At 40.9% G+C, this 22,530-nt stretch overlaps 1 protein-coding gene across 1 annotated transcript in view; it reads right to left on the reverse strand.

Moving 5' to 3' along the window:
• The window catches only part of LOC139459785 (centrosome-associated protein 350-like), a 127,227-nt gene that overhangs the window by 93,534 nt on the left and 11,163 nt on the right, over window positions 1-22,530 (reverse strand). The window contains exon 3 of the mRNA XM_071241452.1: window positions 9,882-9,925. Coding sequence (XP_071097553.1) covers window positions 9,882-9,925 — 44 coding nt within the window. The remainder of the gene's footprint in view (window positions 1-9,881; window positions 9,926-22,530) is intronic.

The following is a 22,530-nucleotide window of genomic DNA, read 5'->3' on the forward strand; positions in this document are numbered from 1 at the left end:
CAATCTGAATATTTTCTGTGCTAGACAACCTGTGCTAACATGGTTCGTTAAAATAGATATCCAACATGCTGACTAAGCACTATTAATCTGAGAGCTACTTCTAGAAATACCTCAGTGTCAGCAATCTGACAAACACTATTCATGTATTGAACATTAATTAGATAAGCAAAGGGCTTATGCATTGTTTCACTCTCGTGCAATATGTGAGGTGCTCACTGAAAGTAATCTGACCACTGTTACATATTTCCAGGGGCCATTGGAAAATGTAAGTCCTTCTAGATCTAGGGTTAGAAAATCTGCATATATTCAGTTCCTTGTAGATTCATGATTATTATTATTTCATATGTATGTATGTATGTATGTATGTATGTATGTATGTATGTATGTATGTATGTATGTATGTATGTATGTATGTATGTAGTTATAATGTATGTATGTAGTATGTATGTAGTAGTATGTATATGTATGTATTTTGTATGTATGTATTTTGTATGTGTGTGTGTGTGTGTGTGTGTGTGTGTGTGTGTGTGTGTGTGTGTGTGTGTGTGTGTGTGTGTGTGTGTGTGTGTGTGTGTGTGTGTGTGTGTGTGTGTGTGTGTGTGTGTGTGTGTGTGTGTGTACGAATGTATTGACCACCCAATCCAGTTAGTCGCTTCTTACAAGCATAGTCGCCTTTTACGGCAGGCATGTGTTGCTCAGGACCTATTCTACCCCGGATCTTCAAGGGCCCAAAATTAAGTAAAGGAACAATAAGGACAAGTAGAAATTTGCCATTTTTAAGGGTTTTGCTATATGTCATCATTCTCACTCTAACACTCTTTCCAGACATGTCACCAATCTAGCATCTTTGGGACCAACTTGCATGCCAGATTCGATTCAGACAGCAGACACCACACAACAGACAGCAACAGACACAAGCTCTGACAGGGGAATAGCAACACATCCCAAATGACATATTCAGAATACTCACTACATCGATGCGTAGGCATGTGTTAGCTTCTATTTATACTGAAGGTGGTCAGACATGATATTAGAGATAATTTTTCATGTTGTGAATTGACTTTGTATTGACTTCAGTGATGGGCCTTTTGTAACGCAAATTATATTTTGGACCCCACATGTGACTTAGCAGTCTTGACATATCAGTTACTTACAGTAGCCTGGTTGCTACTGTCGAATAACCTTTACTATTGATGTATTAAACAATTGCAAAGAGAACTTCCCTTACATTATATTTTGGTTTCAAACAACTAATATTTTCACAAATGTCAAGTTTCTTTTGGCCGTGAGGAAAGAATAAACTTGTACAATACTAGTTTCAATTACAATTTTTTCCAATCATTGTATTAATATTACTTTGGGTATTTTGAAACTGAATCGTCAGTAGATCGTGGGAGAAAATGTGTGCACAGCTGATTGCTATTTCATATTAATTGTTTGAGACAATTACCTCCAAAAACCCTATTCTCTGAAAAAAAAAACCCAGCGTGACAGGAAATACAATTGAAATTGTATATCATCATGTCTGGCAATGATTGATGGGAAATTTCCTATTTTTATTAACCAAGTGTGTTATCTTCTGTTTGTTCACATAAACAGGTGAAACTTAGCTCGGTCCCATTAGTCGCCTCTTACGACAAGCATATCTCCTTTTACGGGTTGGACCTATTCTACCCCGGATGTTCCTGGATTCCAACACTGATGTGGGAATGATGCATCATCGAGAACCCTGACTCTAAAACAGCCTTCTTCGTTATAGCTTGCACATATACGCAACCGCAAAAGAAACGCAAGTCAAGTTTTTTGTTTGTGAAAGCGCAATATAGTAATTTTTGAAAAGAAATGTATACACATGTAAAGAGACGCTTTGAAGAAAAACTGCTCACTAATTACATCATTCATTTTGTGCATGTCGCAGGAACTCAGTCATTCGTTTCGTTTGATATTTTTTGCACATGCAGCCCAAATCACATGAACTCCAGAGAGTCGTTGCCATTGAGATGCTACAGGCCAGATCAACATCTACTGCAGTGGAGAGGCAGTTTGGATGTCATGTGTCTGCCATGTCTACAGGCTGTCAACTGCAGTGGAGAGGCAGTTTGGATGTCATGTGTCTGCCATGTCTACAGGCCGTCAACTGCAGTGGGGAGGCAGTTTGGATGTCATGTGTCTGCCATGTCTACAGGCCGTCAACTGCAGTGGAGAGGCAGTTTGGATGTCATGTGTCTGCCATGTCTACAGGCCGTCAACTGCAGTGGAGAGGCAGTTTGGATGTCATGTGTCTGCCATGTCTACAGGCCGTCAACTGCAGTGGAGAGGCAGTTTGGATGTCATGTGTCTGCCATGTCTACAGGCCGTCAACTGCAGTGGAGAGGCAGTTTGGATGTCATGTGTCTGCCATGTCTACAGGCCGTCAACTGCAGTGGAGAGGCAGTTTGGATTTCATGTGTCTGCCATGTCTACAGGCCGTCAACTGCAGTGGAGAGGCAGTTTGGATGTCATGTGTCTGCCATGTCTACAGGCCGTCAACTGCAGTGGAGAGGCAGTTCATGTGTCTGCCATGTCTACAGGCCGTCAACTGCAGTGGAGAGGCAGTTTGGATGTCATGTGTCTGCCATGTCTACAGGCCGTCAACTGCAGTGGAGAGGCAGTTTAGATGTCATGTGTCTGCCATGTCTACAGGCCGTCAACTGCAGTGGAGAGGCAGTTTGGATTTCATGTGTCTGCCATGTCTATAGGCCGTCAACTGCAGTGGAGAGGCAGTTTGGATGTCATGTGTCTGCCATGTCTACAGGCCGTCAACTGCAGTGGAGAGGCAGTTCATGTGTCTGCCATGTCTACAGGCCGTCAACTGCAGTGGAGAGGCAGTTTGGATGTCATGTGTCTGCCATGTCTACAGGCTGTCAACTGCAGTGGAGAGGCAGTTTAGATGTCATGTGTCTGCCATGTCTACAGGCCGTCAACTGCAGTGGAGAGGCAGTTTGGATTTCATGTGTCTGCCATGTCTATAGGCCGTCAACTGCAGTGGAGAGGCAGTTTGGATGTCATGTGTCTGCCATGTCTACAGGCCGTCAACTGCAGTGGAGAGGCTGGTCCAAAATGAATTGTATACTTGCTCTTGGACATACATTTCATAACATAAATCAGCAAAGTGCGAGGTGCACTTGGAAAGGCTCGGGGGACAGATTTCATGACAGATTCATACAGTGTTCTCAAAGATGAGCATGGAGTTCCTTGGATATCTTTCAAAATACCTTTAACAAAACAATGTTTTCTTAAGCATTTTAGGTGCTATAAATGTTGGACATGGTTTGAGTATGTTAGACCACGAGGACCATATCAGCCCAACTCACCCACTCCTGTATCATGGAGAATATTAAGCACACTCCAAAAGCAATCTGCCTTCCATGCAAGTAGAAATATTTGATTCTTATACATGGTTCATACACTAATTTCCATGTCTTTTCCAGGGTATTTTAACAGTTTTCCATGACATATCAACAAAAATCCCAACAAAATAACAAACTTCAGGGGGAGTTAACTCAGATGAACATGGAAAATGGCTGACAGTTGAAAAACTACTGTTAAATATTATTTCTCCATGACTTCTCCTGGAGTCCATGACCCATACAAACCCTGAGAAAGGTTGCCTTTGTAAAGGATAAAACACACCTCCAGGGTTTTGGGTAAAAATGTAAAACCGCAAGTGAGGGAAACCTGTGCTCAAGGTTTTACATTTTCAACCAACTAACATATGAACTTTCTCAATTTAAGAAATACCAGACGAAGTGAGAAAACATTGACATACCTTATAGTGAAACAATATCAGGTTGTCGTGGTATAAAAGGAATTCGATCAAAGCATGCAAGAGAAAAAACATGTGCAGCATGGACCAGCTGGTGTCATGACATGTAAAATTGAACAGATTCTCATCACCTGCCCCAGTAGTAGTGGGTTACAAAACAATGTGATGTTGCAGGTTCACTTTCGTCATGGAATTTCCATCTTAAAAATTGCGACTTTTAACCAATCATCAAACACAATTGCGTTGATATCAAGAGGCAACTTAATAAAATATTCATTGTAAAACCTCAAACAAGGTTTAGAAGCGACCCATATCAGAACCAAGGTTTGGAAGAGAACTGCTTCAAAACCTAATGCAATATAGGGTAATACGGCGATAGGTATTACTAACCACTTTTCAGGCCAGTGCTGAAAAAAGTCATATCCGCTGTCACATTGATGTGAGTTGACACAATGTTGGTCAGCTTGTTTGTGACACAGTATACAACTACTGATCAGTGTCCCCACCCTGCACCGACTACAGAAGTAGCTGAGCAGGCCTGGTTTCTGGTAGGAACAATCTCAGAGCGATCTGTTCAGCTCCGTCTTATCATACTACAGCTTTAATCAGTGGCTCACACCAGGAATGTTATGGACATGATTAAAGTGATATTTAATACCCTATCTAGCCATTTTGGTTGGTGCTGTATGAGAACACTGATCTAGATTTGACATGTAATCCCCGTCAGTCGTGTCCCCTTGATGACCGGCCTCTCATGGACGGGAAACAACCCTTTGACAACCCTTTAACCCAAAGTTGCACTAGTGTTTGACACCAAGAAATATCACTTTTAGCCCAATGGGCTATCATATATTCTGGTCGCCCAGAAATTTGATATAGGGATAAGGGGCCAAGTGCAATCTTGAGCAATTTGGAGCTAGAATTAAAGACCTTTTTCAAAGATGTTTCTTGTATTTTAAGCTGGAAAAAGCAATACATGTTGTCAAATCGATAAGATGAACTAAGTCTGAACGATGTACAGTGATCCCTCGCTACAACGCGACCTTCGGGGTCCAGATAATTGATGACCGTTAAAGATGACCAGCGGTTTAACTGAGGTCGAGTCATATGTGGTAGATGACCAACAAAACAGTATACATGCTCTGCCCACCTAACGCTATCTAGGTTGCATGTTTTAGAGTTTAAAAAAAAAATAGAATAGAAGCTGTTTACGATTTATAGTGTATAAAAAGATTTAGGTATCGTGTATTAATATGCGCATTCAAAAAACCCTTCAGTATGAAATTTGATATAAAACATCAATAGACATGATGATTTACCATTTAAAATGTATTTCCTGCTCTCCAAGGCATTGTTTTATATGCAGAGATTACGATGTGTATTTTCTCGTAAACTAAGCCAGAAATAGCAATCAGCTGTGCACGTTTCCTCCCAATCTACTGGTGATTCAGTTAAGAAGTACTCAATGATACTTCAAAGATTTTTGATTCAATGGTTGGAAGAAATTGTATCTGAAATTATTTTATCGGGAATAATATATTCCAATATCGTGATATTTTAGCTGCAGCTTCTACTACATATACTTAAAATTATAAGAATCATCAGCAAAACACTTTGGTACAGGTGGTATGCAGGATATTTTTTACATATGGAACAATTTGACCAGTCACCGTAGAGACTTCCTGTGCTACATGTATTCGATTGCGAAAACATTATGTTGACATTTAATAGTCAAACTGCCTCAAATATGACTTTTAGTGAGTCATGGTACGGCACTTATGATATGTGCATCCATTATCTTGCAACTTAAGTTTGTTTCAAGGCATCAATAGCGGTTACCTGACCGTGGAAGCTGTAAATAATCACTTGGCAAATGATGTCGCCAAAAATTTTCTAAACATTATTATAAATATTGAATGAAATTTTGAATATAATTAATAAAATAAATTGCAAACATAAGTCCATGAATTTTTTTGATAACCAGATATAATAATAATAGGATTAAATTGCGTACTTCAGTTCAGATTTTTTTACTTGTATTTCCGGTATTACGTGATCGCAGTGATCAGCTGATAATGTTTTCTGAGATGGGTGAAAACATCGTGTCATTGGAAAAATTGAGTTTATTAAAAATGTTAGTAAATTTTGGGAGCCATGCTTTACCGCCCGCTATAACCCAGTTATCGTCAATTGAAGAGCGCAATAGCGAGGGAACACTGTTCTACCTGATCCCTAAGTTTCTAAGGCTGTACATGGACTCAGACACCAATGCACATGCACATGATACAACACACAACATGCACGCACCCCCAACCACTCAGTGATCATCACTGACCATCATGTTCAGCAGCAGCAGCAGCAGGCCGTAATCAAAGGGAGACAATCAGGTAAAGCTTGTCCTGTCCCTGGTGACAGAGACCTTCAACAGATGATGTTGTCACTGCTCTAGCCTTAGTCTCCAAGTATTGATAGGAAGCAGGGATATGTTCTATCATACTGCCTGTCTCCAAGTATTGATAGGAAGCAGGTATATGTTCTATCATACTGCCTGTCTCCAAGTATTGATAGGAAGCAGGGATATGTTCTATCATACTGCCTGTCTCCAAGTATTGATAGGAAGCAGGTATACGTTCTACCATACTGCCTGTCTCCAAGTATTTATAGGAAGCAGGTATATGTTCTGTCATACTGCCTGTCTCCAAGTATTGATAGGAAGCAGGTATATGTTCTATCATACTGCCTGTCTCCAAGTATTGATAGGAAGCAGGTATATGTTCTGTCATACTGCCTGTCTCCAAGTATTGATAGGAAGCAGGTATATGTTCTGTCATACTGCCTGTCTCCAAGTATTGATAGAAAGCAGGTATATGTTCTATCATACTGCCTGTCTCCAAGTATTGATAGGAAGCAGGTATATGTTCTATCATACTGCCTGTCTCCAAGTATTGATAGGAAGCAGGTATATGTTCTGTCATACTGCCTGTCTCCAAGTATTGATAGAAAGCAGGTATATGTTCTATCATACTGCCTGTCTCCAAGTATTCATAGGAAGCAGGTATATGTCCTATCATACTGCCTGTCTCCAAGTATTGATAGGAAGCAGGTATATGTTCTATCATACTGCCTGTCTCCAAGTATTGATAGGAAGCAGGTATATGTTCTATCATACTGCCTGTCTCCAAATATTGATAGGAAGCAGGTATATGTTCTGTCATACTGCCTGTCTCCAAGTATTGATAGGAAGCAGGTATATGTTCTATCATACTGCCTGTCTCCAAGTATTGATAGGAAGCAGGTATACGTTCTATCATACTGCCTGCCTCAAAGTATTGATAGAAAGCAGGTATATGTTCTATCATACTGCCTGTCTCCAAGTATTGATAGGAAGCAGGTATATGTTCTATCATACTGCCTGTCTCCAAATATTGATAGGAAGCAGGTATATGTTCTGTCATACTGCCTGTCTCCAAGTATTGATAGGAAGCAGGTATATGTTCTATCATACTGCCTGTCTCCAAGTATTGATAGGAAGCAGGTATACGTTCTATCATACTGCCTGCCTCAAAGTATTGATAGAAAGCAGGTATATGTTCTATCATACTGCCTGTCTCCAAGTATTGATAGGAAGCAGGTATATGTTCTATCATACTGCCTGTCTCCAAGTATTGATAGGAAGCAGGGATATGTTCTGTCATACTGCCTAACTCCAAGTATTGATAGGCAGTATGATAGAACATATACCTGCTTCCCATCTCCAAGTATTGATAGGAAGCAGGTATATGTTCCATCATTCCGCCTATCTCCAAGTATTGATAGGAAGGAGGTATATGTTCTGTCATACTGCCTGTCTCCAAGTATTGATAGGAAGCAGGGATATGTTCTATCATTCCGCCCTGTCTCCAAGTATTGATAGGAAGCAGGGATATGTTCTATCATTCCGCCCTGTCTCCAAGTATTGATAGGAAGCAGGGATATGTTCTATCATACTGCCTGTCTCCAAGTATTTATAGGAATCAGGCAGTGTTTGAAATAATTTAAACACCCAACAAGACAGTCGGGCAGGTGACCATAAGTGCTGCCTGCCTATCTTCATTCAAAGTTACCTGCACACATTCAAACATTACAAATATTGAAAACTCGCAACAGAAAATAAGAGACAAAACTCATCTTGATTCAGTTGAAATAATGCCAAACAATTACTTGAAAATCTACACAGAGCTATAATAAAACTGAATACGTAAGTAATCTAAAAATTATGTACCAGACAGTCGGGCAGGTGGAGGAAAATTGCATGCAGCCTGACAGAAAAGTTACTAGCCACGGGCAGGTGGACAGGCAGTTATTTCAGACACTGGAACCAGGAATATATTCTGTCATACTGTCCTGTCTCCCAAGTACTGATCATGCAGATAGGAACCTAGTCAATGTCCAAGGCCAGAAACTCAGGGGAAACTATGTATCTTGGGACTGTGACAAAGCAGAATGTTTTCCATGCTCTCAGTTTTCAGGGATGTAGTTTCTCTTTAATTATTGATGGTATTTCCTACTTGTCAGGTCACTATCATTCCCCAGGTTAACATAATAAAAGTATCAGTTCTTTTACCATTTTAAAATCTTATTGGTTCATTTTCCAATATGCAGTTTTTTTAGTCACTTGATCTGAGATAATGTATTCTCTTATTTGAAGACTGGCAATATCTCAGTGAGATCTTCTTACACTGGCTTAGTACTGCTACATACGTGTAGTCAATCAAGCAGAAACTGTTCACATCATCAAATAAAGCGTGAACTCCCCACAGCGTGAGGGATTGTCCTCAGCCATCAGCCAGCTGAATATTGCTGATTCGCATAAAAGCAACATCAATTCATTCAACACACAGCTGACCCGTGAAGATCCGGGGTAGAATAGGTCTTCAGCAACTCATTCTTGCCGTAAAAGGCGACTATAGTTGTCGTAAGAGGCGACTAACGAGATCGGATGGTCAGGCTCTCTGACTTGGTTGATGCATGTCATCGATCCTTATTGATCGATCATTGATGCTTATGATATCAATCACTGGACTGTCTGGCCCAGACCCAAGTATTTACAGACCGCCGTCATAAAGCTGGATTATTGCTGAGTGCGGCGTTAAACAACAAACCAACAACAACAATCAACACACAGCTTGATCTAAGTTCAGTCTTATCAGGGGAGATAATCACTGCAGATTAACAGTAGAGATATTAATTATAGAATTTTCCACAAATTGTATTTTTTATTACTGATGAAAAGGACAAATAAAGTAATGTAAAAGTGAGTGTGTAATTTTTTTTAATGTCCCAGGCAGCAATAATCAAGTTCTTTATGTCAATATTACTGTACATAATAACTAAGTAAGTGGGTGAGTTCTATTTTTTCCAAAAAAACCCCCAAGTTTATCAACTATTGGTTCATTTATTTGAAAGAAGTCATTTAGTTTAGGGGAATGTATGTCATGGAAATATGTTACAAGTATTTGGGGGCCCATGAAAAGAAGTTAAACAAAATTTGAGGGGGGCAGAAAAATATGATACAGTCCTAAGACCATGGTTCACAAAATAATTCATTGACAGACAAGTATGACATGCACATTAAGCACAAAAACTATTTTGACATCTATAAAAGTTGTAATGAATCAACAGCTTACAGAATGTTTAGATATTCCTTAACCCCTGATTTTCCCCATATAAATATTTCTGTATATATCTAAGTCAGCGTGCAGTATATTGTATATTGACCGCCAGCCCATGCACACACGTACTGTGAGTAGGTAAAATGGTATTTAGCCGAGAGCCCAATGTGGCAGGGCCATTGTTCCTGATTGTTTAACACATAATACCCAGAAACGTGAGAAGCCAAGTATTTCTAGGTCAAACTTATCAACAGTAAAATGTGTAAATACATACATTAAACTGTTAGTCAATCTTAAACACAAGCATCAGGCCATGCCGAGATCCTTGCATGCAGCTCAAGCAGAGACACGACAGGATCACATGTACACACACAGGATCAGTACTCTATACACACCACACACACTACTCTACACTATCTACTCACCTCCGAACGAACTTTCCCAATAGTATCCCATGCCCAGTTTAAATCTGTCGAAAAAGGAGAAAAAGCATGACATTAAGGTCAAGATTGTTGGGAAAGTCGTCGTTCCACAAGCCGCAGATGACAGCGGTTGGTTGACTCTGGACACAGACAGGTGACTGGTAGGTAAAGCTCTATAGATCCAGGGCTGGCTGTAAGCAAGGCTCGATACACGGGGCTAGTGCTGGTAGCCGGGTCCAGACATGCTCTCCTGGTGGCAGTAGGACAAAATACAGCACCACATTTAGCTGGCAATAACCCGGGTTGTGACTGATTATACTGCAGGGTGGGTTGAATACTGCAAGAACCTGGGTTGTGACTCTACTGTAGGGTCACCAGGGTTCAATACTGCAATAACCCAGGTTGTGACTGATTCTACTGCACGGTGGGTTGAATACTGCAAGAACCTGGGTTGTGACTCTACTGTAGGGTCACCAGGGTTCAATACTGCAATAACCCAGGTTGTGACTCTACTGTAGGGTCACCAGGGTTCAATACTGCAATAACCTGGGTTGTGACTCTACTGTAGGGTCACCAGGGTTCAATACTGCAAGAACCCAGGTTGTGACTGATTCTACTGCACGGTGGGTTGAATACTGCAAGAACCTGGGTTGTGACTCTACTGTAGGGTCACCAGGGTTCAATACTGCAATAACCCAGGTTGTGACTCTACTGTAGGGTCACCAGGGTTCAATACTGCAATAACCTGGGTTGTGACTCTACTGTAGGGTCACCAGGGTTCAATACTGCAAGAACCTGGGTTGTGACTGATTCTACTGCACGGTGGGTTGAATACTTCAAGAACCTGGGTTGTGACTCTACTGTAGGGTCACCAGGGTTCAATACTGCAATAACCTGGGTTGTGACTGATTCTACTGCAGGGTGGGTTGAATACTGCAAGAACCTGGGTTGTGACTCTACTGTAGGGTCACCAGGGTTCAATACTGCAATAACCCAGGTTGTGACTGATTCTACTGCAGGGTGGGTTGAATACTGCAAGAACCTGGGTTGTGACTCTACTGTAGGGTCACCAGGGTTGAATACTGCAATAACCTGGGTTGTGACTCTACTGTAGGGTCACCAGGGTTCAATACTGCAATAACCTGGGTTGTGACTCTACAGTAGGGTCACCAGGGTTCAATACTGCAAGAACCTGGGTTGTGACTCTACAGTAGGATTGGTTCAATACTGCAATAACCCGGGTTGTGACTCTACTCTAGGGTTGGTTCAATACTGCAATAACCCGGGGTGGGACTCAACTCTAGGGTGGGTTCAATACTGCAATAACCCAGGTTGTGACTCAACTCTAGGGAGGGTTCAATACTGCAATAACCCAGGTTGTGACTCAACTCTAGGGAGGGTTCAATACTGCAATAACCCAGGTTGTGACTCTACTGCAGGGTTGGTTCAATACTGCAATAACCTGGGTTGTGACTCTACTGTAGGATTGGTTCAATACTGCAATAACCCAGGTTGTGACTCTACTGTAGGATTGGTTCAATACTGCAATAACCCGGGTTGTGACTCTACTGCAGGGTTGGTTCAATACTGCAATAATCCGGGTTGTGACTGAACTCTAGGGTGGGTTCAATACTGCAATAACCCGGGTTGTGACTCAACTCTAGGGAGGGTTCAATACTGCAATAACCCAGGTTGTGACTCAACTCTAGGGAGGGTTCAATACTGCAATAACCCGTGTTGTGACTCTACTGCAGGGTTGGTTCAATACTGCAATAACCCGGGTTGTGACTCAACTCTAGGGTGGGTTCAATACTGCAATAACCCAGGTTGTGACTCAACTCTAGGGAGGGTTCAATACTGCAATAACCCGGGTTGTGACTCAACTCTAGGGTGGGTTCAACACTGCAATAACCCGGGTTGTGACTCTACTCTAGGGTGGGTTCAATACTGCAATAACCCAGGTTGTGACTCAACTCTAGGGTGGGTTCAATACTGCAATAACCCGGGTTGTGACTCTACTCTAGGGTGGGTTCAATACTGCAATAACCCAGGTTGTAACTCAACTCTAGGGTGGGTTCAATACTGCAATAACCCGGGTTGTGACTCTACTGCAGGGTTGGTTCAATACTGCAATAACCCGGGTTGTGACTCAACTCTAGGGTGGGTTCAATATTGCAAGATCCCAGGTTCAATACTGCAATAACCTGGGTTGTGACTGATTCTACTGCAGGGTGGGTTGAATACTGCAAGAACCTGGGTTGTGACTCTACTGTAGGGTCACCAGGGTTCAATACTGCAATAACCCAGGTTGTGACTGATTCTACTGCAGGGTGGGTTGAATATTGCAAGAACCTGGGTTGTGACTCTACTGTAGGGTCACCAGGGTTCAATACTGCAATAACCTGGGTTGTGACTCTACTGTAGGGTCACCAGGGTTCAATACTGCAATAACCTGGGTTGTGACTCTACTGTAGGGTCACCAGGGTGACTCAACTCTAGGGTGGGTTCAATACTGCAATAACCTGGGTTGTGACTCTACTGCAGGGTTGGTTCAATACTGCAATAACCTGGGTTGTGACTCAACTCTAGGGTGGGTTCAATACTGCAATAACCCAGGTTGTGACTCTACTGCAGGGTTGGTTCAATACTGCAATAACCTGGGTTGTGACTCTACTGTAGGATTGGTTCAATACTGCAATAACCCAGGTTGTGACTCTACTGTAGGATTGGTTCAATACTGCAATAACCCGGGTTGTGACTCTACTGCAGGGTTGGTTCAATACTGCAATAATCCGGGTTGTGACTGAACTCTAGGGTGGGTTCAATACTGCAATAACCCGGGTTGTGACTCAACTCTAGGGAGGGTTCAATACTGCAATAACCCAGGTTGTGACTCATCTCTAGGGAGGGTTCAATACTGCAATAACCCGTGTTGTGACTCTACTGCAGGGTTGGTTCAATACTGCAATAACCCGGGTTGTGACTCAACTCTAGGGTGGGTTCAATACTGCAATAACCCAGGTTGTGACTCAACTCTAGGGAGGGTTCAATACTGCAATAACCCGGGTTGTGACTCAACTCTAGGGTGGGTTCAACACTGCAATAACCCGGGTTGTGACTCTACTCTAGGGTGGGTTCAATACTGCAATAACCCAGGTTGTGACTCAACTCTAGGGTGGGTTCAATACTGCAATAACCCGGGTTGTGACTCTACTCTAGGGTGGGTTCAATACTGCAATAACCCAGGTTGTAACTCAACTCTAGGGTGGGTTCAATACTGCAATAACCCGGGTTGTGACTCTACTGCAGGGTTGGTTCAATACTGCAATAACCCGGGTTGTGACTCAACTCTAGGGTGGGTTCAATATTGCAAGATCCCAGGTTCAATACTGCAATAACCTGGGTTGTGACTGATTCTACTGCAGGGTGGGTTGAATACTGCAAGAACCTGGGTTGTGACTCTACTGTAGGGTCACCAGGGTTCAATACTGCAATAACCCAGGTTGTGACTGATTCTACTGCAGGGTGGGTTGAATATTGCAAGAACCTGGGTTGTGACTCTACTGTAGGGTCACCAGGGTTCAATACTGCAATAACCTGGGTTGTGACTCTACTGTAGGGTCACCAGGGTTCAATACTGCAATAACCTGGGTTGTGACTCTACTGTAGGGTCACCAGGGTGACTCAACTCTAGGGTGGGTTCAATACTGCAATAACCTGGGTTGTGACTCTACTGCAGGGTTGGTTCAATACTGCAATAACCCGGGTTGTGACTCAACTCTAGGGTGGGTTCAATATTGCAAGATCCCAGGTTGTGACTCTACTGATAACATCGTTTTTCCCAGTATTAAAGAAGTTGTTATCCATAAAACTTGTGTCTATCTTGTCATCCGTCAACTTCTAAGTAATGCCTATCAAACAATTTACTGTAAGGGTTTTTTCAATACTGCAAGAACCCGGGTTGTGATTCTACTGGAGGGAGGGTTGAATGCTGCAATAACCCAGGTTGTGACTCTACTGCAGGGTGGGTTCAATACTGCAAGAACCACGCAATTGGGATTGATGACATGAATCAACCAAGTCAGCAAGCCTGACCACCTGATCCCGTTAGTTGCCTCTCACGACAAACATAGTCGCCTCTCACGACAAGCATAGAGAATTTTAGAGGTATTGTGTATTACCAGTATCTACAGGATGCAGTTCTCTGATACATCAGTGAGTCATGGCACGGTGGTCAGGCTCACTGACCTGGTTGATGCATGTCATCGTATCCCAATTGCCTGGATCGATGTTCATGATATCAATCACTGGATTGTCTGGTCCTTTATTTACAGACCGCTGTCATAGAGCTGGAATATTGCTGAGTGATGCGTTAAACAAAAAAAACAAACATGGCACCCCTCATCATGTCCATCACGACTTGATAGCCCAGCATTATATAATCAGGCTTCTACGGAATGCCACACTTATGGAGATGTGTAGGTGTGTCCTACTTTGGGATCAATTTTATGAGGTAATTTTAGTTTTCACCATCTTAGGATTATTTATTCATTCATCAATCACACAAAAGCCAAGATCTGGATTCATTAATCTGAGAAACAGCCTGCTAGCCGGGAGCTAGTACAATTTCATGTGAGCTTGTACAAATTCCCTAATTGCCCCATTGTTTTAACATTACAAGGGCATTTTATCTTTACCCAGGCTAGTTAAACTTCTGGTTTAGTTCTAACCCTGATGACACTATGTTTGGAGTATGGTTTTATAAGTCTTAAAAAATATTCAGACAATATCCCAGCCGGGGATACCAGGAATCGGCTGTATACAGTGTACAGTGTGGGGAATCGGAACCTGGGTCTTCAGCATGACAGGCGAACGCTTAACCACTAGGCTATCCACCCTTCTCCCCATGTTTTGATCATTTTGAAATGGGGTCATCCTCTTATCCTGAATTTTTCAAATTACTTGTCTTACTTGGAACCCCATGGTCTCCTTTAGGTGGCCTGTCATTATTCACTCCATTATTCCAGCAATTTCACGGTGGGGAACACCAGAAATGGACTTCACACATTGTAAACCTAGGCTACCCGACCGTCCCTTCTATTCTAGAAGGCTAATAACTGATTGTGTGAGTCATGCGCAGTGGAAACTAAAAATGTTGAAGAAAAAGAAATATGCCAGCTTATGATATTTCTTTGATTTGCTGTCCTTTTTACGGCTTCATGTTAATCTTAATAAGCATTGCCACAGGTATATTATTCTTAAAACCTTTATTCACTAGAGTGACCTCAAGGCACTGGGAGCCTATTTCAATGGGAGCACAGTGGTCATAACCAATGACATTCAAATATATATATATGAAATTTCGAACCCCATTGAGTCTCTCTTCATCCATTGGGTGAAAAGAATAGTTACAGGCCTTGCTAGCATAATGAGATCATTAACTAATTATACACACTATGAATATAAATAGCATGTTTGTTGACAATATAAATATATCAGAGTATTCAGTAATACAATACACCCGACTAAGCCTGTCACTGACCCTCCGAGAATTGGCATTTGACCAATACATTTGACCATTGCCTCAAGACAGTGCCCCCTGGCAATCAGCCAAATAAATACAACCACAAACTACAATCATGTTTACCCATATATGCATTCTAACAGGTTTGGCACTGTGCCAAACTACCCCTGCAGCAAGAGCAGCTGAATAATAGAGAACCTATCACTGAGATCTATGCAGGGTAGATCTAAGATCAAACTACCATCTCCAGCTCATTACAGGGTAGATCTAAGATCAAACTACCATCTACAGCTCCTTACAGAGTAGATCTAAGATCAAACTACCATCTCCAGCTCCATGCAGGGTAGATCTAAGATCAAACTACCATCTCCAGCTCCTTACAGGGTAGATCTAAGATCAAACTACCATTTCCAGCTCCTTACAGGGTAGATCTAAGATCAAACTACCATCTACAGCTCCTTACAGGGTAGATCTAAGATCAAACTACCATCTTCAGCCCACCACAGGGTAGATCTAAGATCAAACTACCATCTCCAGCTCCTTACAGGGTAGATCTGAGATCAAACTACCATCTCCAGCTCCTTACAGGGTAGATCTAAGATCAAACTACCATCTCCAGCTCTTTACAGGGTAGATCTAAGATCAAACCACCATCTTCAGATTTTTACAAGGTAGGTCAAGCCAAAAAATTTCTTGAGCTACACACAGGGTAGATCTAGGATAAAACTACCATGAGCTTCACACAGGGTATCATGAGTTTCACACAGGATAGATCTAGGATAAAACTATCTTGAGCTTCACAAAGGGTAGATCTAGGATAAAACTATCTTGAGCTTCACACAGGGTAGATCTAAGATCAAACTATCTTGAGCTTCTCACAGGGTAGATCTAGGATAAAACTATCATGAGCTTCACACAGGGTAGATCTAGGATAAAACTATCATGAGCTTCACACAGGGTATCATGAGCTTCACACAGGGTAGATCTAGGATCAAACTATCTTGAGCTTCACACAGGGTAGATCTAGGATAAAACTATCATGAGCTTCACACAGGATAGATCTAGGATGAAACTATCACGAGCTTCACACAGGGTATCATGAGCTTCACACGGGGTAGATCTATGATAAATCTATCTTGAGCTTCACACAGGGTAGATCTAGAATAAAACTATCATGAGCTTCACACAGGGTACATCTAGGATCAAACTATCTTGAGCTCCAGACAAGGTAGATTTAGGATAAAACTATCATGAGCTTCACACAGGGTAGATCTAGGATCAAACTATCTCGAGATTCGCACAGGGAAGAACTAGGATCAAACTATCTTGAGCTCCAGACAAGGTAGATCTAGGATCAAACTATCATGAGCTCCACACAGGGTAGATCTAGGATCAAACTATCATGAGCTTCACAAAGGGCAGAACTAGGATCAAACTATCTTGAGCTCCACACAGGGTAGATCTAGGATATAACTGTCATGAGCTCTACACTGTCCACTCAACATAATGTTTCCTCATTTGAAATAGCAAAACCGTGGGAAGCCTCAATGGTAACTTGTCAAACTGTTCCGTGAATAAAATTTATCCGGCAACACACAAGTGCTATGCTTATGGTTATTAATATTATTATTTTAAATATATATCATAGTAAAAGCTTCAACTAAAATAACAAGATACTTGAATATATGATTCAAAAGCGTGTCAAACATGAAATAACAAACAGTGGATAGAGTTGGGTACAGGGTATTCATTGTCAGATTTGCAAATGTTTTTTGGCGGGACATGTTTCAGTACATCTTCAAATGCAAACAAACATAAATAAAATTTACATATGATATTACATAATAAATAAGATTACAACAAACAAAGAATTAAGCTGTTATATTTGAATTAGCATTGTCATATTCAATATTTGACATTCCTCTGGGATCACCATTTTTTATTCTTCGACCCTGGACCAAAAAATTGATAAGTCGGTAGATCCCTGATAGCATTGTCCGAAATAGCTGCCTGCCCACCTGCCCGTGGCTGGTAACTTTTCTATCGGGCTGCATGATATTTTCCTCCACCTGCCTGACTGCCTGGCAAACTACTTACATATTTAGTTTTATTATGTGTACTTATATATATAAGACTACTTACATATTTAGTTTTATTATGTGTAATAATATATATAAGACTACTTACATATTTAGTTTTATTATGTGTACTTATATATGTAACTCCTTGTATAGATTCTCAAGTGATTATTTGCATTATTTCAACTGAATAAAGATGCCATTTGTCTCTTATTGATTGCCATTTTTCAATATTTATGTCTGAATGCGGGAAGGTAACGTTGAAGATGGGCAGGCAACACTTTGGGTTCACCTGCCTAACTGTCTTGTTGGTTTCAAAACTATTTTAAACACTGCCTGAAAGAGTGATGACAATTTTCATATATGATTTTCTTCTTCAGCTGAAAACGCCTGCTAATACAGAGAGAAATAATTGATTGCTATAATCTGTTCTGATAAATCAAATATTACAACCGACAGAAAAGCAAGCACTAATCCCAACACCCACATAAACTGCTACTTATTTTTTATCCTGGATTAGCCATGTTTAAACAACAAAGCTAAATAAACTCTACTCTGACAATGTGAGTCAGCCCACCAACAGCATGTGCAATGTATGTGGTTCAGGTTACATATAAGCTGGTCAGAAGTAATTAATTCTGTTTTCACTGAATGTCTTTGCATATTGTTTGTAGTTCAGGACTCGTAAAATCCACTCATTCGCTCGTATTGACGAGTGACAACATGTGCATGATGTGCAGGGTGAGAAAGAAGTGAACAAAAGCTTGTCATACCAGGCGAGTACATACTTCAATCTTATCATTTCATCTTTGTATCTTTTTCAATAAAATACACCAAACAAATTTGAACCTAAAATATGTTTTCATCTCTTACACAGTCTTGGTCATAAATAACGAAATACAAGTCGCTCATATCATAAATAGACGACAACTGTCTGTCAAAAGAGTCTGTGAGTAAGTATGGTCTTTTAGCAATATTCCAGCACTATCTTGGCAAGGAGACCAGAAATGGGCTTCACACACTGTGCATATGGGGGGAATCAAACCCTGGTCTTCAGCGTGAAGAGCGAACGCTTTAACTGGTAGGCTACCCGACTGCCCTATCTGTTAAAGAAATAAACAGAAAATGCGTTGAAAGTGTAAACGTGTCAGCAACTCGTTACTGACGCTTTAATGTCAATGTGATTGGGTTAAAAAATAAGTTCCGAAAGGGAACATTCAAATTTCATTGGAAATGTTGGAAACATGTTCGCTGCTGTGATCAGTTACGAATAAACCACAGTCAGCACAATGTGCAAAATCAATGAATATATTTGTGATTTCTTTTTATTTCATAAAGTTTAATTACATAAAATTGGAAATAACAGAACTAATAAAACTTTAAAAGAGCAAGTGAAAATATATAGCAGGACAAGTACAAAATATCATCTACTTTTCCTGCAGGACAAGCTGGGCTTAAGCAATCTTTTGAGCCCTGGATTTCTATCTGTTTATTTTCTGATGGACCCGAAAATAGAAACAAAACATGTGAGTTAGTAAGTATGCTTTTTGCAATAATTAAGCAATATCAAGTCGGGGGACACCACAAATGGGCTTCACACATAGTACCCATGTGGGGAATCGAACCCGAGTTTTGGGCGTGACAAGCGAATACTTTAACCACAAGAGTACCCCAGAAAAATATTGCCAAACCAATGGTACCGAGAACAAATACATCTCTCTCTCACACACTCACACACACACACACACACACACACACACACACACACACACACACACACACACACACACACACACACAACTTAGCTCAAAGACTGTCAAAACCTTAATCCCCTTATACATGTTTGCCTAATACATGTTTTAAGAGATCTACAACTTTGTTACAAATTGCAAACCAAACTATTTACGACCAAGAATCAAAGATAAGATCTAAGTAGTGCTATATACTTTAACTTGATTTGCTTACACAGAACAAACAATAAGCAACTGCAATACTGAATCTCAGAGAGAGAGACGCTTGAAGTTGCATTCCAGCAATATCACCTTACCCAATAGTAATAATAACCTTACTGGGGGAAATGTCTGAATGCGGGAAAGTGGTGTTTCAATCAAACACCTCAACAATACCTCAACATCCGAGAGGCCCAAGAGATGCAGATCTGAGGCCCATGAATAAGTATAGTGTCAAGAAATCAAGAATCATACAAATCTGTGATGACCACATTACAACAGGATTCTGGCACTACTAAGGGACACAACTCTGCCTAAGGGACAAAACTCTGTTTGCATCAACCAGTGCCCCCCTAAAACCTTACAATAACTGTGTGTCAACTGATTGTCTCAGGCAAGGCCTCATTTTCATTTCTTGAGCTAGTTAATATAATATTATATTGCATCATTAGACTGTAGAAAACGTCAAAATAAAGATTTAACTGTCCTGTTTTGTTATTTAATCTTATTACATCTGCAAGGCTTATCCATGCTTGACAAGGGCATTTCATATCTATTACAATTATTTTTTTTATGAACTTTTAAATGCATTTGAAGAACAGGATTTTCATTTTCACTTTATTTAATTCTTCCAACACTTACTTCAAGTTCAGAACAAGAGTAATATTGAAATGAAGTAACAAAGTATGTTTGATACCTTGTTTTTCATGACCTCCAAAGAAAAACCTAAACCATGAATTAAAGCATTTATTCTAAAGACATTTTTGCCTGCTTTCTCTACCTATCTCTATTCATGTGTTTGACACTTATTATTTCACACTCTTCAATCACCAGCAATTTATGCAGTGTTTTTTCAGGTCAGGCGAACACACTCGGAGGTAAATCTGTTGTAGTCCAGCTACAGTGAAGAGGGAGTCTGGCATCACCAGGATCCTGGCATACCGGAGTCCCGGGTGGAGGACATCCCCCGGCAACACCTCCTGGTCCAGGTGATCGGGGGATTGACGGGGGTAAGCTACTCACTTCACACACCGAAGGTGGCTGACTCAACTCAACCAGGAGCTAGGGATCTGGGCTATGTAGCACTGTACACATAGCTGAGGATTGTAGCTAAGCCAGAGGAGGTGAGGGGGACAGGTGTTGGTGGACGTTAATGGAGGCGGCCTTACATAATGTGAATGTAGGGGGTGAATCAGGTTTAAGCCAAATCTAACTCCATTAGGTAGGGTTGGAAATGAATTATTGTCACTAGTCCACAAAAATGATATGCTACAGAGCCCACAAGGAAATGTCACTACTCTGACCTTATATTTTTGTCCAGGACAATCAGACTCTTGTTAACATCAAACCCTGATCAGATAGTGTCTGAAAATCTGAATGTGGTTCTGATTATGGGGATTTTCATGTTGAGATTGTCTGTAGGGTTACATCCTACCATTTGAGAATATTTTCTTAAAAGGTAGTGGACCCGTGAAGATCCGGATAGAATAGGCCTTCAGCAACCCATGATTGCCCTAAAAGACGACTATGCTTGTCGTAAGAGGCGATTAACAGGGTCGGGTGGTCAGACTCGCTGACTTGGTTGATGCATGTAATTGTATCCCAAATGCGTGGATCGATGCTCATGATGTCAATCACTGGATTGTCTTGTCCAGACTCGATTATTTACAGACCGCCGTCGTATACCAGGAATATTGCTGAGTGCGGCGTTAAACAACAAACAACAAACTTAAAGGGTATTAATTTTGTTTTCTCAATTACCAAGTTTGAATAAAATCTAAAGGACATTTTGGATGGCAATAACTAAAAGTCCTAGAAAATAAACTGATCTGAAACTCTGCAGGATGGACAAAAGTGTCATGAACCTGAGTGTGAAAGAGTTGCGAAATTGGAATCACAACATTTGTTAATATTAGCATGAGTAGTCTTGCTTGACAAAGGCATCAGGATCTATACTGAAACGCCGCTATAATAGTATACAAGACACGCAAAATAGAATTGTTATCCATAAATTGTCTACTTTGTCATCCGTCATCTTCCAACAAATGCCTTTCCAACAATTCAGGCTTGATAACTGTTTGGCATAAACATAAAAAGTCATAAATTGACAAAAACTTCTTTTCCACCACTATGGCTATGTCCTTACCATGTATTTCAGCACTGGACATGCTTTGGATGTTTTTTCAATTTACACAAGGCAACCAGTTATTAATACCGAAGAATACAATCAAAATCTAGAATGAATGGTATGGGGGCTCTTAATGCATCATATGGAGCAAATAAACTTAAGTCTTTTCCCTTCACTGCCCATCAACATGAGTAAGGGTGCCACCAACAGGGTGCCCACCCTAATAAAATAAAATACATAAAATTGTCACTGTATATCTGGGATAGCCACCACATAATTCAACTAGTCCACAGCTCATTTCAGAAAAGTGGTTTATGCAACATGACCAAAATGGAAAAGAAATGTTAAAAAAAGGTCTTCCCAGATTTTAACTAGAGGCCATGACCATGTGACAAAACACTTGTACTATAAAGGTAACTTTAAAAAAATACCTTTTCCATAGCTTCCACAGAGGATTGAAATTAACGAAGAACGTCTATGAGTGATAACAAAGCAATACCCCCAAAATCTTCAAAATTCTACTAGCTCTTAGGATACATTTAACATCAACAAAACTTGCAGGGTTAGAACTACACTGAAATACTATACTTTGTAGCCCGGGTAAAGTTAAAATGCCCATGTAATGTTAAAACAATGGGGAAATTGGACAATTTGTACCAGGCCACAGGAATTTGTACTAGCCCCGGGCTAGCATGCTAGTGTTAATTTCTAACCCTGACTTGTCCGGGCTACAACATGGGCCAGTGGGCTAGAGCAAATTTCAATCCCTGTAGAATCCATATTTGTCTCTATTGCATATTTGAAATGAACAAGTCAGCATGCATTTATTCCCCCCCACCCCGACGTCCCTGTGGCATGGGAGTGTCCCACCCCATCACATGCCCCTTGTAACTCACACTGCCGGTGATCTATTGACAGCAATAATAACATGTTGAGACATCGACAAGTCAAAATACTTGTCATCTAACCATAA

The sequence above is a fragment of the Haliotis cracherodii genome, unplaced genomic scaffold, assembly GCF_022045235.1.
Source record: "Haliotis cracherodii isolate W230 unplaced genomic scaffold, xgHalCrac1.p SCAF_13, whole genome shotgun sequence".
NCBI classification, from domain to species: Eukaryota; Metazoa; Mollusca; class Gastropoda; order Lepetellida; family Haliotidae; genus Haliotis; species Haliotis cracherodii.